This window comes from Bison bison, unplaced genomic scaffold (assembly GCF_000754665.1).
Source record: "Bison bison bison isolate TAMUID 2011002044 unplaced genomic scaffold, Bison_UMD1.0 scf7180017864309, whole genome shotgun sequence".
NCBI classification, from domain to species: Eukaryota; Metazoa; Chordata; class Mammalia; order Artiodactyla; family Bovidae; genus Bison; species Bison bison.
The window spans coordinates 5,709,802-5,727,485 of NW_011494881.1; the positions used below are offsets into that span (position 1 = coordinate 5,709,802).

Below are 17,684 nucleotides of genomic sequence, written 5' to 3' on the forward strand. Positions count from 1 at the left end.
CCTGGCTGCCCTCCAGAGCAGCCCATGCCTGAGGCTTGGGCAGCCAAGGGGCACCTAACAGAGAAAGCAGAACTGCCAAGAAACAGGGGTTTGGGGACCAAAAGGCCCTCATCCGGAACTTCAGGATAAGTAGATCATCTTTGGAACTGGTGCTGTTATAGCCACCAGGAGGCCATCAAAAAATGGAGCAAAAAAAAATAGATATAGCGTTTTAAATTCCTGTGAACCCTTTTAGAATAAAAATGATGAAGCTGCAGGTCTGGTTGGCTGGAGGGACGTGGTTAATGGGCTTTGGGGGAATAGTCACTGATGGAGGCAGCTGCTCTGAGCTCCAGCTCACCCTTTTATTTGCTCTGTTTCACCCCCAGAACACACCGGTGGGGACGCCCATTTTCATTGTGAACGCCACGGACCCTGCCCTGGGCGCAGGCGGCAGCGTCCTCTACTCCTTCCAGCCCCCCTCCCAGTTCTTTGCTGTTGACAGCGCACGCGGCATCGTCACGGTGATCCGGGAGCTGGACTACGAGACCACGCAGGCCTACCAGCTCACCGTCAACGCCACGGTGAGTCCCTGTGCCAGGGGCCCAGGCGGCCAGATGCCAGCCTCCTGCCCTCAGAGAGGGCACAGGATGTCAGCCTCCTTCCCTGCTGGGCAAGGCTTATAATGGTGTTGCTGATGATCATAATAATGATAACAACAGCTGATGTTCCTGAGGGTTCGTACTATGTCCCTGGTGCTGTGGGGAGCACTCGAGTGGATTGGCTCCTTTAAACCTCACAACGGTGCTATGGCCCATTTTATAGATAAGGAAACAGAGGCACAGGAGCAATTCAGTGACCTCCAGCACCTGCACCATGGGTCATTCCTAGTGCAGGATGTCCTCTTGCTCTGAGACCCAAGACAGGTGTCAGCCCAGCTGTGTCCTGCACCACCCAGCATGCAGGAGTCAGAGTCTAGCATCCTGGCCACTGCGCTGGAGCAGTGATACTTACACAGAAGGGAACATCCATCAGTGCCAAGCACTGTGCTTGGGTCCTGGGAATTCCAAGATGAATTAGTCAGGAGAGGGAAGTTGAAGAGGAATAATTATCCTATTTTATAGCTGACACTATTGAGACACAAACCGATGAGGGTGGGCAGCAAGAACCCAAGCCTGGGTTGTCCAGGGCCCCACGGCCAGGAGTCTCCAGATCTCCAGAACGTCATAGCTGCGTGGCCTCTATCACCAGCGGTTGCGGAGGGGCTGGAGGACAGGCAGGCCACGGCCTCAGTAGAGTTCTCTCCTTGCTCGCCCTGCTTCCTGCTCCTGGCCATGGCCTCCAAGCGCAGCTGGAGCCTTTAGCTGGCAGCAGGGCGAGAGCTGGCCTGTTGGTTCTTAGACTTCTGTTTACAAAGCTTAGACCAACTGTTAAACAAATCACAGGAGTCCCTCTTGAGCCTCTGGGACTCATTAGCCTGACCCACAGCATCCACCACCTGGCCCCATGTCACTGCAGGGGGGCTGCCCGTAGCTCTGTGGGCTCTACTTGGCAGGTCACAGAGCTCAGATCCCAGGGGAAGACACACTGCATTGGGGCTAGGGACCAGTTGGAAACATGAGGTTCCCCCAGGATTGGACAAGATCCAGAGAGGCCTCCCAGACCAGGAAATGCAAACTTGGTCCAGGGACCCTGGGGAGGCCACTGCAGATGATACTCATGTTCTTGCCTTCTCCCCTGGCTAAGTGTTGGCTGCCTGGGAGGACATGTGTGCTGCTATTTGTGAAACTGACTTCTGGGATCAAAGGGACTTATAAGACCGGAATCCACTTTTGGGGCACATCTATATCCTTCCGCACACCCTTGCACACTCACTTAAGGTGGTGCCCCTCCCACCACTCTCCATTTCCTTACACTGGGGCCCAGAAATGCACAGATGCTTGTTCTCTTTTTCAGTGTGAACTTGTCCTTGTGGGATATTTTCCATCTGCAGTGAAAATGGCTTCGGGCTGGGCCAGTGGCAAAGAGAGCAGAGCTGGGCATAGGCACGAATCTGGGTGGCTGGGCCTGTTGAGAGGCCTGGGCTCAAGCTGGAATGGTGAATGTGGTTAAACTGCCATCAATCTTCCAGCGACCAGGCCTTGAAGCAGTGGAACAGGAGGGGCCCTGGAACTAACTCCCTTAGGTCTTGGTGGTTCCCCCATCTGATGCACAAGTCCCTCTGAGGGCTGGCACTGTGCCCTTGGCCGCTGGGCATCTCCCCAAGGAGATTCTCCCATGTGGCATCGCAGGGAACATCTGGGTCTCCAGCCTCCGCTGGGTGGGTGGTGGGTGGGAAAACATGCAACTCCTCTGGGAACAAGTTGCTGAGACCTGTAGGCGCCAGAGTGACAGCTGGAAGCCTGGCCAGGTGCCTGCCTGCCAGATGTGCCCACTGCCGTCCCCTTTCCCCAGCCATGGAGTCCAGGCTGGGCTGTATGGGGGCATCTTTGGCAGAGGCAGGGCTGCAGCCACAGGTGGGACAGGAAGGGCAGGTGCCAGACTGGACAAGGCCAGCTGCCCACAGAAGCCGGTAAGAGCAGATCATAGCCATTGGCATCTCCAGCCCCAGAGGTCAAGGGCCTCCCTGATGGGCCTCCCACTCTGGCTCTGTCTGCCTGATGCCCATTCCAGTCCCTAGGTGAGAGCTCTCACCACTCCCTAGGGTGGTCCCCGAGCCTGGGCTGTGGGCCCCATCATCTTGGAGGCTGGGAGACTGTCTCTACTGTGGTTTGGAGGGACACAGCTCCTCCTGCCTCCAGACTCTCCCCTACCTTGCTGCAGCCATGACCCATCCCCAAAGCCTCTCCTCCGTCTCCCTGGCTGCCCCCAAGGACTCTTTAGGACAGCCAGCCCTTCCTCCTCCTTGAAGGCTCAGCATCTGTCTCTGGAGGGCAGGAGCAGGCACTGGGCTTGTAATGTGGGGACTGCCTTGCATCGTTCACATTATCCCAAACAGACCAAGGGAGATCTAACCTAAGGACAGTCACTTCTCTAGTCCCAGAGCAGAGAATTTACAAGGCCTAGAGTCCATAGAGGTCATTCCCGCGAGTCCCTTCATCTCACAGAAGAAGAAGTCAAGACTCCAAAATAGGAGATAACTTATTTGAGGTAACTTAGCAAGTCAGCAACTGGGCTGAGGTTAGGGCCTCAAATCAAGACAGATCAAGTCAAAACGACTTGAGTTGAATCCTGGCTACACTCTTACCAGCTGTGTGACTCACAGCAAGTTACTTAACCTGTCTGAGTCTGTTGAACTGAAATAACGGGCACCCCACCAAAGCGAGTGAGGTGTCTAGTACAGTGCCTGATGTATAATCTATTCAGCAGGTAGTTTCTATTCTTCTTGGCTATTGTTATTCAGTAGCAGCAACTATTTCACATTTAGGGCAATAGAAAATGGGTTTGGCTTTTCTTTCTTGGTGAGCTTTTATAGGCCTGCATTTCCAACTGTGAGGGTTTAAACATTGCCTGCTTGGCCACATGGCTTCTCAAGCTTCCTTCCCAGAGTCCCCCAAATGTCACAGGCCCCGGAGCTCCCCCTACTGGTTCTACCAGCAAAATTGCTTGACCAGTCAACCCAGAGTGCAGGGCACGGGTGCAGGGCCCAGACTAGCCCCTTCTGCAGTCAAAGGGCTTTTCTTCTGAGGAACTCTCCCATCCTAGTCAATTCCTTTGCTGTCCCTGAAAGAGAGGGTGCAGGAAGTAGGCATGGAGGGAGCGGTGGCCCCCAGGCTGAATCCAGAGAAGGAGCTAAGGGCCGCACCATTCCTTTATCCCAAGGCAGTCACCCCGCCCACCAGAGGTCACACTGGTCAAGCCTGGGGGCGGGGGGCGGGGGTGGCTCCGCCCCAGCCCTGCTTTGTGACTGTGGATACGCCGCCTTCCACTGGGCCTTGGGGGCCCTGTGTGTGTTTTCCTGCACAGGTCAGAGATCACTGAGGGTTCTTAGAGTTCCTGAGCTCTGTGTGCTAATGTCCTTCCCTGTGGGAGTGTAGGAGTACGTGTGTACGTCTGTGCACACGTTTGTGCACATGGGTGTTGTGCGTGTGTGTCCGTGTGTGTCCTTGTCCATATCACTTGACCTAAGCTGATGTGTTCTTTGTCCTTCTAAGGATCAAGATAAGACCAGGCCTCTGTCTACCCTGGCCAACTTGGCCATCATCATCACAGACGTCCAGGACATGGACCCCATCTTCATCAACCTGCCTTACAGCACCAACATCTACGAGCATTCTCCCCCGGTAAGACCCTCCCCGCCCTTGTGAGACGTCCCTCTGCACTTCCGGTGGGCATGGAGGCCCTGTTTGGTGGGATGGGCTCCTTGGTGTTTCTGGCTCCCACGTGCCTGGCAGTGATGAGTGTCCCAGCGCATTGAAAACCCAACCTCCTCTTCCACCCTACCTCCTCGCTGTCTCACTTCATCCCCAGAGCTCTCCAAGGGACAGAGAGAAGAGACTGGCTAGTGCAAGTGAAGGGCAGCAGTTCAGAAAGCTTCATGTGGGGTGATGGGAAATGGGGATGCCCGTGGAAAATCCAGCCTGAACTGGAGAGTGAATTTGGACTCAGCCAGGCTCACCAAAACATCAGTGGGGCTCAGCCACACCCGCCACGGGTCAGCTGGTCAATCCACCTCTCTTGGCCAGCCAAGATGGTGGCCACTTACTATCTGCCCCACAGACCCTCTCAGGGTTGGCTCCTCCCTGAGAACTCACAGCTCCTGCTGCCCCTTCTAACTGCCCAGACTTTGGGTTTCTCAAAGCCATGTGTTCAAGAGAGGTACCTGATTGGCTGTGGTCTGATTTTGTGCCATGTCACAAGGTCACAAGTTGCCAGCCAGCCTGTAGATTGACTGGCCATGGGCCCTGTGTCCACTGTGGTCCAGTCGACTATGAGACAAAGCATACTGCTGCCCCTAGGCAGGGGCTCTGGGTGGGCGGCTTTGCTCAGTTGTGGGCCAAGCAGGCAGTGCCATGCACCCCACTTCCGGTAGCCATCCATGCTTATGTGTGGACTAGAACAGAATACCCGCACTGGGCTGATGAATTAGAAAAGGCAGCTCCTCTGGGCAGACACAACCCCTGAACGTGCAGGGGAGCAGCTCTATGGAAAGAAAACTGTGCCTCTCCTTCTATAGGCACTCAATGTGCTTAGGAGAAGGAAACAGCTTTGAGAGCAAAGCGGGGTGCCCACCTGATCATGTGGCTATTCCGGACCCACCTGCATGTCTGTGCAGCTCACAGGTTTGGGTGCAAGTGAGAGGCAGGCTTCCCTGACCAGATTGCAGGCTGGGCTCCTGGACCACCACAGACTAGGTAGCATGCTCCCAAGTTTGGCACTGTGGTCTCTCCTGACTGTTGGCCTCTTCCAAGCACCATGCTGCAGGCTCCAGGTGTGAGAGGGTAGCCACTTCCTTCCTGGGGCTACTTGCGGACTGGAGGGTCTGACGAGCAAGGTGGCCTCCTGTTGCCGGTGTCAGAAGCTGCTTTGAGAGTAGAGGGGGACATCTAAATGTCCCCACTCCAACCCTTTCTTTCTGAGTGGTCCATGGAAGCAGGAGTTTCGACTTCTGAGACTGAACTCCTCCTGTCCCCAAACCTCTTTGCCAACAAGCCCACGCATGCTCAACTCTGACCTTTTAGGTGAGGTGGGTCCTTCCCCCTGTCCTCAGCCTGTGGCCATCCCTTCCTAGTGCTCAGTGCTCCTGCACGGTACGCTCACCCTTGGCTTCTCTCCTGGCCTGCGAGAATAGTGCAGCGGGAATGGGCTCTGCTGTGGGCATAGCTCACCATGGGTGCTTCAGGAGGTAATTGTGGAATGAATGAATGCATGAATAAACAAACGAACAAGTGCTCACTACTCAGGCCAGCTCTCTTACTATCCTGTCATCCTCATCACACCGTGTGACTGCTCTACTCACCAATCCGAAATCCACCCATCTGTTGGTTCCCATCACTAACGACCTTTCTTAGAATTCTTTTCCCGGCCTCATCCTCACCAGCCCACCAGGCAGAGCCATCTCTCTCTCCTCATCTCTGCTGGAGTTCCCTGGTCCTTAGGCTGCACGATTCCCCTCTGAATTGTAGCCGCATCTGTAACATTCACTGATATGTAAGGGGGTTACTTTGGGGCTCCTGGTCCTCAGGGTGGTTGAGTCTTTGGGTCTCAAACCAGGGCCTCCCAGGGCTTTGTGCCCAGGGTTGAATGCAGGAAAGACAGGCAGTGCCAACTTGTAGATTGAAGTGAAGAGGTGATGGTGGCCCAGCAGCTGGAGGATCTCAGAACAGGTCCCTGTACTACCGTGCGCTTGCCTGGCCAGATCACACAACATCCAGACCTCTTCCTCCTTATCTCAGTAGTGCCTCCTTGGCCTGGTGGTTTTAGAGACTTGAGCACCTAGTAGTCTAGCGTCAGCAGATGTTAGAATGCGGGGGTTTTGTGTTTGGATTGGGTTGGGAAGTCCTAGCTTCAGCCTCATCTCAGAGTCTCAGTGGTCAACAAGAAGGGTGTTGGGGTGAGTGTCCTCTGAGACCCTTCAGTTTGTCTCGCCTTTCCCAGCATCCCTGTATTGTAGCAGAGTAATACTAAATCAAACTATTACTACAGGTGATTTTTTCAAATCTACAGGTTTCTGAGTCTGCCTGGCCATTCTATTTTTCATTCGTTTACTCGTCCTCTAGACATTTATGAAGTCCCTGCGCTGTGCAGGGTCCTGTGCTAAGCCAGCCCCTCTCCTTCCCAGATGATTCCACAGGCCCCTGCTAGGATGACTCCTCAGGACAGGCAAATAGGCCGTTGCTCCCCATGGCCTCCACCCTCCTTATGCCCAGTTTCTTGGCATCTGATATGGTTCTTTCTCAGAGTGAGGGACCTTGATATCTCTTTGCCTTGACGGTTGTCCGTTTGGCTCCACGAGGCCACTAAAGTCCATGTCTGGGGGGCTCCCAAAGAGCAGGTCTGAGTCCTGCCTTTTGTGTGGTGACCAGGCTCGGGCAAGCCAGACAAGGAAGTGAGTTGGGGGGTTCGGTCTCTCCCAGCACCCACAGAATCACCTCCATGTCCGCACACCTCTGCTCTTCCTCCCTGCCTCCAGATTTGAAAGTTTACCTCGCCTCTTGCGCAGTTTCCCATACACGCTGAGCCTGATTTTTCCCTGCTTCTAATTGGTTTCCGTGCCTTGATCCAGGCCTTCCATGTCCCTTTACAGTGTGGAAGCCTGATTTAACACAGCACTTCGCAGGCTGGGCCAGGGTTGAGGAGCACCAAGGCCTGATTAGTCTCGTGGGGCCAGAGGCCCCAGGCGTCCCCCATCCCCAGCCCTGCCTCTGCTGGCCCGGGGGCCTGCGTCCAGACCCTCGCCCACCCCCCCACTCCCCCTCTTTATCTGCGGCTCCCAGCATGTATACCTCCCTCTATCAGTGTATCAGGCCAGCACGCCTCATCTAAAGTGTATATATTACCTAATAAAATCCTTCTTATTTGGGATTATTGCATCAAATTTTAATTTCCTCACTCGAGCAGCAGCATGTCGGCCTGCCCGTCAGTGAAGGACCGATAGAAGGTGAAAAGAGCGGATAAACTGCACAAATTACTGCCAGCCGATGCCTATCAGCCCTTTGACTGGAATTGACTGGAATTAAGGACTGAGAAATAGGATTTTCTGCCTCAGAATCTGCTGTGGCAGCTCTTGTCGGAAGTCCCCTTCAGCCCCCTCCGGCCTCCTCCCCACCAAGGGCGCCTCCCACTCCCAAAGCAAACTGCAGGTTGGCCTTTCAAGTCCTTAATCCTGTCATGGAAAGGAGGGGCTGGGCCAGCAGAGAAAGAGGTGGACAGCCCCCACCGCCAAGGCTCCAGCCTCAGCCACTCTCCTGGCCAGCTACTTTGGAAAGAGGCAGCCACAGAAAGGAGGGTTGTGTTCCTTCTAGAGGAATCCCAGCTCCTCTTGAGTCTGTCTCGACTTCACTACTGGTACCCAAGCCTCAGAAGTGGGGGCTGCCTGGCAACCCACCCCCACTCACCAGAGCTTGGGACTTTAAGCATATCCCTGAACCCTTAAGCCACAATCTCTCCACATGTACCCTCACTATGAGGACAATACGGAGGACCCATGCGGGGGCCCAGCACAGTGCTTGGCGCACAGTAGGTCCTCAACTAATGCTAGGTCTCCCTGTGAGATCCTAGCTGTTCTCTCTATAGAATGGCCAGAAAGCTCCTTACCTCCAGCATAGGATTGATGAACCTGGGTCCTGGGAAGTCTGCATTTGCTGAAATCATTTGGAACATCGCATTGTGTGCATTGTCTGGGAAGAGGTGTCTTAGCTTTCACCAGAAGCACGTGGAGGTTCCAGGCCCCAGAGAATAGTGACAGCACTTTTACAGCTTTTTCTATGCACCCAGTGCTGTTCCAAGTGCTCATGCATCAACTTGCTGAGGTGTGGGGACTGTTTTATACCCATTTCATACATTGGGAAAACCAGGCGGTGAAAGGTTAAGTAACTCAATCAAAGGGTTCACACCCTGGCAGTGTAACCACAGAGTCAGACCCTTAACCCCCTTGCTGTACTGATCTTCCCACAATACGGAGTTGGGACCCCACAGGCCTGTGTACCTTTAGCCTCTCTGTGGGAATGTCGGGGCTTCCTCTTTGCAGTAGGAGTTCTTATGAAGGGAAGAAGCTCCATAGCCAGGTGGGCCCATCTCTAGTCTTTGGGGCCATCTGTTCTCCTGGTCATACTCTGGTGCTCCTTGGACTGGGGTCCCTCTCTGGAGAGCCAGCCAGACAGAGTGCCCCCCTGTAGAGGGGCCCAGGGCGGACATGTCTCCATCTCCTCATCTTAGGAAGTAAGTTTCAGTATATTGAAAATATAATCACTGAAACTCTGAAACAAGAGCTGTGGGCTCCCAGGAGCCCCCATTCCTCCCTGTTAATTCCTTCTCATAACATTTCCCGTCTTTGTGGCTGCACTTGTATTAAAAGCTCAGGGTTTTATTAAAAATGGATTTATTTATCCAAAAAGAGATGAAACCCAAACTTATCAGGAGCCTTTCAGAGCTCATGTTGTAGACACTCAGGCATGGCTCTTCCAGGGGTGAGCCGACCTCCCTGATCTCTGGTCCTGGGCTGGCCGCTGGGCCCACTGAGCCTCAGTCCACCCAGGGGGACTCCAGGCCACCCGGCTCGGGGCTGCCCACGGGGAGATGCTCACAAGGCTCTGAAAACTGAGGGCTCCCTGGCCGCCAGCTCCGCTATCTGCACAGGCCAGCACTGGCCCCCTTTACTAAGTGGTGCTGAGGCTCACGGTGCTGGACTCAACCAGCCACACCAGGCTCTGATCATTCGCCTTTGGGCGTGCAGCTGTTCCCTCAAGGTTTACTATTTGCTTGTTTGTTATTATGTGATTTGGGGCTGCGTAGAGTGGCATGCAGGGTCTTAGTTCCCTGACCAGGGGTTGAACCCAAACCCCCTGCAGTGAAAGCATGGAGTCTTAACAGCCGGACCACCAGGGAAGACCAAGGTTTATTGTTTAATGACTGTCTGGAATAGTGCTTTGGTAGGCACTGGGCCCAGATGACCTGGCAGTCCAACCCTGCCCTCAGCAGGCCCAGGGCAGCCAGAGACCCTCCGTGCTGGAGCACCCAGCACGGGTGTGAAGCCATGGGCTGTGGTCAGATGGGCTATGAAGCCCTTTCTGGCAGCTAGAGCCTCAGATCAAAGTCCCATGCTCTCAGGACCTCCTCCTGGGGACATATCCAGGAGGTTTAAGAGGTGACACCAGGAAAAGCATCCCCCCGAAAGGATTCCCCTGGAGTGACAGGGGAGCCCTTTGTGTAAACCCTTCAGATGTGATACAATGCTTCCCAAATGACCTTCCATGGACTGCTAGGTCCAGGGCTATCAAGATGTTACATGACAAGAGCCTGTCTTCAGCTTAGAAAGCCTGGGAGAGCAAAGGTTGATGCATCTCTTTATCACTTTGCTACTTTTGGTAGCCTTTACCACATTAAAGCAGGTTGTGCATCTCCAAGGGAGGGATGAGGGGTATATGTTTCCCCACATTTGACTTGAACTAATACTTATATTAATACTTGTGGCACATAGCCAAAACCTTCATAAATTACAGTTATCTTTATTATATTTATCATATAACCTGTTACAGAGGCAGCATTGTCTGGCGAGCAAGAGCATTTTGGAGCTAAAGTACCTGAAATCGAATGCTGGCTTCACCATTCACTCCTTGCGGTGGGACCTTGTAAAGGCCACTTACCTCGTGGCCCTCAGTTTCCTCATCGATAGAATGGAGCTGTGTCCTGGAGTAGTTGTGAGGGTGAAATGAGTTCAGGCATAAAAAGTGCCTGCAGCGGTACCAGGCACAGCGCTGGGGAGGGACCCCTGCTGCCGTGGGTGCCTCACACTCTCTGGTACAGCTCAGGTTCTCAGAACCCACTTCAGGAGATACACCTTTAATGGCGTCTTTCTCTGACTTTGTAACAGTCTGTTCCCCGCCCTCCCCCCCCCACCCAGGGGAATCTAGACAGAGCTCCTGTGAGGGGTGGGTTGAGGGGAAAGCTATGAACGGAAGGAGTCAGGCTTGCTCTCTACGCAGCCGCAGCCTCTGTGTTGTGACTGTTTCTCTGCTGCAGACGTTTCCTCTCACCTTCCTTCAACCGAACCTGGGGGTGTTCCGGATTGCAGTGTACCTGGGCTCAGGAGAGGCCGGGGCAACAGCTGTGTGTGGGTAGCGCTGCCCCAGGAGGGTGAGGTGGCAGATGCCCCTCCTGTGTCCTGACAGCAAGACCAGGAGGAGTCGGGGAGGCATCGTGCCCCCCAGGGCACTCCCTCCGGGGCAGAGTCTTGCATGTCAGGAGCCAGCCTCTCTCCGTAGGACAAGGTGCTCAGATCGGGGTAGAGGGTGCAGCCTGCAGGCTTCAGTCTCTAGGTGATGAATGGCTAATGCTTAAGAGGCGCCATGGCTATTAGAGACCTTCATCAGACATGCCAATGCCAGGGTTGGTATCTCCCTAGGCACTGGGTACAGAGCTGTCCTACTTTCCCTCCATCAGCCGTGGGACCTACAGCCTGAGCCAGAAGCTGGGCAGACAGGGCTGGTGTGATAGGGCCTGCAGAGCAGACTGAAGGTTTCCCCAGGTGAGGGGCGACTCAGCGAGTGGTGGTGGTGAAGTTAGGATCCAGTTGTTCACATGTTCATTTATTCAGTGAATCAACCAGCCAGTTGATATTTGTGCGGGCTAAGTCGCTTTACTCATGTCCAACTCTTTGCAACCCTATAAACTGTAGTCTGCCAGGCTCCTCTGTCCAAGGGATTCTCCAGGCAAGCATGCTGGAGTGGGTTGCCACGCCCTCCTCCAGAGGATCTTCCCTACCCAGGGATCAAACCCGTGTCTCTTATGTCTCCTGCGTTGGCAGGTGGCTTCTATACCACTAGCACCATGTGGGAAGCCCATTGGTATTTGAATGTGTCCATTATATGCCAGCATCTCTTCCTAGAGAGTCTTATACCTCCACATCCCTGCAGGGCTGTGTCTTTTGCCTGAAGCACGTTCCTTTTTGTTTTCTCTCTCTGGCAAGCTACTCACTTCATGCTTGCGTGTGTACTTAATCGCTCAGTTGTGTCCAAATCTTTGCGACCCCATGGACTACAGACCGCCAGGCTCCTCTGTCCATGGGGCTTCTCCCGGAAGAATACTGGAGTGGGTTGCCATGCCCTCCTTCAGGGGATTTTCCCAACCCAGGGATTGAACCCAGGTCTCCTGCATTGCAGGTGGATACTTTACTGTCTGAGCCATCAGGGAAGCCCAGGAATACTGGAGTAGGTAGCCTATCTCTTCTCCAGGGGTTCCTCCTGACCCAGGAATCGAACTGGGGGTCTCCTGCATCACAGGCGGATTCTTTACCAGCTGAGCTACCAGGAAAACCCCACTCCTCGTGACCCATCCTAAATGTCGCCGTTTGTACAACTCTTTCCTCCTGGTGGACTTCTATACTTTGGGGTACATTTATGCCTCCAAGAAACCCCATATCTATATAGCAGTGTCTGTCCATATGTCCTTGACCCCTTACTACAGATTGTGTGCTCCTCAAAATCAGGGGCCCCTGAATCCCATCGTGGCTATGCCAACCCTGGGAGCTTCTCCCCAGGTGCTGTAGGGAGAATGAATGGGGTGGAGGATGGAGCCATGGGAGGTAGGAGCTGCTGGTTGCAATGCTGGATGGGGCATGGTTCAGAGGACCGTGGTGGCCACCACAGTTGTCACGGTCATCCCTAGAGATACCCACTTTCAGGATTTATGATGCTTTCATTCACAGAATAATTCATCCTTGATGTTCTTCTTTACTCAGGTCCTAGTGAAAACAATGTCCCGGGATTTTGTGTTATTCATTTTAAGATTGGGGTAATCTGAGACCAGAGGAGTGCAGCAAACTTCTGAGGTGACACAGCAACCTGATGAGTTCAAGATAGAGACCAGATCTCTTGTCCTGCTGCTGGTTGCTCCTCTGTCAGTTCTTCCGTGGGTGGTTCATCTGAATGAAGGGAGATGGGGAACAGAAGAGGGAGTGAGCGCCTCAGCAGGGTTGGGCCTCTCCAGCGGACACTGAGGTGTTTGCCTGGGGCCTCAGTGTGTATCCCAGGAATGATAGGGGCAGCTAAGGTCTCTGTATTTGGCCCCTACTTCCTAGACTGACCTGAGGTCCCCAGGGGGAGGGAAGCTGTGGGTGTCAGGACAGCTACAAGAAGAACAGCACCCTGGGGCCTGGCCTACCAAACTCAAGTCCTTTCTCTTTCCCACCCAGGGCACGACAGTGCGAATTATCACTGCCATTGACCAGGATAAAGGACGTCCCCGGGGAATCGGCTACACTATCGTCTCAGGTAAGGCCTGGGGTGCCCTAGTGCCCCACCCCTACTCAAGAAGAGCCACTCTAGGAGTGTCAGGCTCTGTGGGTGTGTGGGACAGTGGCATGAGGGCACCTGTCCCCAGGGACAACCCAGGCCAAAGGACTCAGGAAGGAGCTGCCTAGATGAAGGAGGGAGGAGCCAGGGAGGAGAAGAGGAGTTCGAGACAGAAGCTCGGGTGTGTGGGGCGCTCGGGTGATGGTGGGGACAGGAGTGTGCATTCTCCGAGGTCTCCACTGTCTGCGCATGTTAGGGCTCTGAGCCCAGGTTACTGGTGATTCTTGTCTAACCTGCTTCAGTACACTGCATTTTTCTTTGTTTGTCATTACTTACTTGGTGAAAAGATGGCAGTTTTTACATCATTTTAGAACTAATTCAGCTGCAACTGTGGCTGATTTCATGCTCTCTTCACATTTCTGACCGTCAGACAGTCACATTTATCTGGAATGTTGCAGGGAGTCACGTAAACCCTCCTTTCCCGCCTAGGCTCTTGGTTGAGCAGAGCAGTGACTGAGTGCAGAGAAAGTTTTGCTTGGTGGGACCCCTGACTCCACATCCCTGCCTAGAGACTAACAAAGCAGCAGCTCCTTGGCCGTCTTGGGTCTGGGTGGCTTTGGAGCAAGGGGGCTGATGAGAGGTGCAGGAGAAACTGCTCACTCGTTCACAGGCTGGATCAAATCTGTCCCTGTTCTCCCACCCCACCCTGGCCTCCCTGCCCAGCCTGCTGGTGAGTGAAATGCGAGCCTGGTGCATCTGCGGGGGTGGGGGGCGCTGTCTGAAGGCAAAAAGGGTGGCAGGCTGCTAGGCCACTGTCCACCCCATTGCTCCCCCTACCACACTGCCAAGAGAGTAGACTTGGCGTATAGGGGGTTTTCTCCCTAAAGCTCAAGACACCAATGTGCGGTGATCAAGAACATGGATGGAGTCTCTTGAGCATACTGTCTAGGGGTGGATCTCCGTACCTCAGTTTCTCATCCATAATATGGGAGCAGTAAGAATACCTGCCTCAGGTGGTTCAAAAATCAGAAGGCTTATTATATGTAAAGACCATAATAAATGTATGTAAGGTGTTGATACTTTGTAAGTGTTAACTGATAATGTGCATGTGTGCATGCTTAGTTGCTCAGTTGTGTCTGACTCTTTGTGACCCCATGGACTGTCACCCCCCAGGCTCCTCTGTCCATGGGATTCTCTAGGCACGAATGCTGGAGTGGGTAGCCATTCCCTTCTCCAGGGGATCTTCCTGACCCAGGGATCAAACCCAGGTCTCCTGCCTTGCAGGCAGATTCTTTACCACCTGAGCCACCAGGGCCGTCTAATAATACCTTCAGGGTGCTGAGGGTTAGGTGGTGGGAGGGAGACCAGCCACATCCTTGGGAATGCAGGAAATCAGGGGAACTGTGGGCTCTCTGTGACCTGCAGCTTCTAGCACAACTGTTAACTGGGCTTCTAAGCCCACAGGACCCTGAGACCCAGGGTGAATGTCAGACCAGCTCATGTGGTGAGCGGCAGCAACAGCAGAGTGGATTTGGGCCTCTGCTTCCCCCACCCCTCTTCCTCCCCATTCTCATGCCCAGCACAGGGCTCCACAAGAGTAAAGTCCAATCTGTACTTGTAGAGTGAATGAATGGATGGATGGATACATGAATTAATGTATGTTACTCTAAGGGAATGGGTTTTCAAATTCCATTTTGCCCAAGAATCACCTGGGAGCTCCTACCAAAAACGCAGAGTCCTTGGCATCCATGAAGGTTCTCATTCTATAGGACTAGGGTGCAGCCCAGGAAAGGTCCTTTCTCCTTGAGCCCCAGAAGCAGCTGGTCCTCAGGCCAGGATATGGGAAAGGAGGTCCTAGGGAGGAAGCCATTCTATAGGAAGGCAGCGTCCTCTTGGGAATTAGTGGACTCGCTCCTGGTGGGCAGAGAAGGGAGGCCCATGCTGGTGCTGGTCTCCTTCATGAGTTTGTCAAATTGGGAAGCGAAACAAGTGCCTCCCAGTAACACGGGGCTTGTGCTGGAGATCTCAGTGAACACCAGTGAGCCCCAAGGCGGATGGAGTTGGGGACCTAGTATAAGCTCCAGCAAGAAGGGGGCACCTGGCTGGGTAGGGGATTGTCTCCTTTTCTCATTGTCTCTGGGTTAGTTCTAGACATACTCCCAGACAGGAGTGGGGAGCAGAGAGTCAGGACCTGACCTGAGATCATGGACAGCTAGAAATTCCTCTCTGATACCAGATGGCCATCCTCCAAGGCATTGGTCTATTTCCAGTCTGCGCTGGGTGCCAAGCCACCAGCCCCAGAACCTCAGGCCCTCTATAATAGAGATGGCCCCAGCCACCCCTTTCCCCTGGAGCAGGAGGATGGTGCTCTGGAGCTTAGAGTCTGGGACAATTGCCTGCAGTAGCTTTGCATGAAATGGCAGCATCCTGTGAAATTTTCTAAGTGCAAAAAACAGGATAAGAAGGGAAACCCAGGATGTGGAAGTAGAGGTAGGGGATGCCTGCAAAGGTGGGTGCAGAGGCAGAAGTTTCTGGAAAACCTCAAGCACTTAACATAGCTTTATAGGATTCCTAGAACAGATGTACCTTGACGGCTTTTAGAAAGGATGACAAACGGGTTTTCTCTTACCTGCCAGCTTTGATTGACTGGTAATGGCTGCCTAAAGGGGACCAGGAAGTCAAACAGGTTCAGCGCGGTCTTCAATTGGCAGAGACTGCAGTGGGTGTGGAAATGGAGGGGACCGCACTGGGTCAGCTGTCTGCCATCCTTGGTGGGATAGCACTTGGACCATGTTCACAGGGTGGCCATGACGGTCCTCACTGTAATGGGTATTTGTCACCAGCAACCCCAGATCCTTTTCAGACAGTTTGAGGAAAGAGCAGTCCTCTTTCTTCCTTCCTATCTTGAGCACCTGGTTTCCCTCCCTGCCCTTCTCCCCAGGCCTGGGCTGGCATGGACCCCTGCGAGCCAGCCTCAGCCCAAGTCTAGGCAGGCAGTCAGGCAACAGGGCACACTGCCCAGGGGAGCAGTGGGCAGAGGCTAAGACTTGACTCTTCTACTTCCCTCAGCTAGTCAGTGTAGACAGTACTGCAAAGAACGTTGTCTGCTGAGGGTTTGGCCTCTCGTGCCCTCCTCTCCAGTGGTGTTAAGGCCTGGGTGGCTTGGCCAGTGCCTGTTTGGCTCGAAATGGAAGAAGGGATGCCCTGCCAGTGTCCCTTCACACTGACTGCCCCACACTGACCCTGAGTGCCTGTTGGGAGCCTGCTCTAGCTCAGGTGCTCTGGAATCATTTTCATTTGAAAGAAAGGGCTGAGGGCCTCAGGGGCTCCCAGAGCCAGGTGCAAGTCCTGAGGGCACCATGGGCTACCCAGTCTCTGGGTACCTTAGGAGCCTGGGCAGGTGGTCTGTCTCAGACGCAGGCCGGAGCCCACAGTGACACATGGCACACGGTTAACCTGCCCAGCTCCCTGAGGCCCTGTCCCCTCCAGACTATTTATCAGCCCTGCAGCTGGGGGGATTTATGTCCACACACCAGTGCTTTCCCCATTACTAATGACCCCTCTGTTTTGCCAAGAACAAAGAGGCCTTCAGAGGTAAGTTATGGCTCCATTGCCATCAATTTGTTCTCAGCCTCTTGTGGCCAAACTACGACCGAAGAACGACAAGGCCGTTTCCCATAGAGGCTCTGGCACGGGCCCCATGCTCCCTCAGCCTGCGCCTGCCCTGCCACTCACCAAGGGCATCACTTCCTCCAGCGTCTGACCTCCAGAGCTCTGCGGGCTCCTGTCCCCAGTGGTCAGCCTCACCTGTGGTCTGAGCAGACACCCTCCCCTGCCAGATGGACATAGTCCTGCTTCAAGGGGTGGCTGCCCCCATGCCCAGCAGAGCACAGAACTAGGAGTCCAGAACTGTCAGTTTGAGGCCCAGCAGTGCCCCTGCAGCAGGGTGTTCAAGCAAGGCATTTGGCCGTCTTAGCCCCATCTCCTCATCTGTGGAACAGAGATGACAACTCCCATGGCAGATAAGACGATGCCAGAGAGACCCTAAAGGACCATAAAATATTAAACATTATTAATTGTTGAAGAAAGTTCAGGACCAGGGGTTCTTGGGACTCTTACTCATTTCTTCCTTCATTCATTTAAGTATAGAGACGTAAGTGGTTGAGCGTGCAGGCTTTAGGGCCATGTTCAGGGTGGTGACCGCTAGCTGAGCTGGTCAGTACGGTTGCCTTGAAATGTACAGAGCTCTTGAAATGTAGCTGGTCTGATTTGAGATGTGCTGTAAACACACAGGGTTTTGAAGATGTAGTACGAAAAATAGATTGTAGAATATCTCAATAATGCCTTATACAGATGACATGTTGAAATGGTATATTCAATATACTGGATTAAAGATAACATATTATTAAAAGTAATTTTACCTATTTTTTCTTTTAATGTGGCTACTAGAGAATTTCAAATAGCAGGTGTGGCTTGCATTCTGTTTCTATGGGCAGCTCTATTCCAGGGGTAGACCGCCTTAGCTTGCCTTCCACTGCGTGTGTAACCTTCCGGGCATCAGTTTTCCACTCTGAAGTGGAGGTAGTTATAACCCAGCTCTCACAGGGATGCTATGGCATGTTTGCACTTAGTGGAGCACCTAAATGTGTAGTCAGTGCTCAACACACAGGGACTTTAATATCCACCTACAGTGGACTGAGGGTCTTCTCTGTTCTAAAGCCCTGAGAGCTGGTAAGGCCCGAGTCACCATCTCAG

General features: G+C 53.5%; 1 protein-coding gene across 1 annotated transcript in view; it reads left to right on the forward strand.

Moving 5' to 3' along the window:
* Positions 1 to 17,684, forward strand: part of CDH23 (cadherin-related 23) — a 409,549-nt gene that overhangs the window by 140,041 nt on the left and 251,824 nt on the right. The window contains exons 7-9 of the mRNA XM_010852241.1: positions 369 to 563; positions 4,134 to 4,262; positions 12,830 to 12,908. Coding sequence (XP_010850543.1) covers positions 369 to 563; positions 4,134 to 4,262; positions 12,830 to 12,908 — 403 coding nt within the window. The remainder of the gene's footprint in view (positions 1 to 368; positions 564 to 4,133; positions 4,263 to 12,829; positions 12,909 to 17,684) is intronic.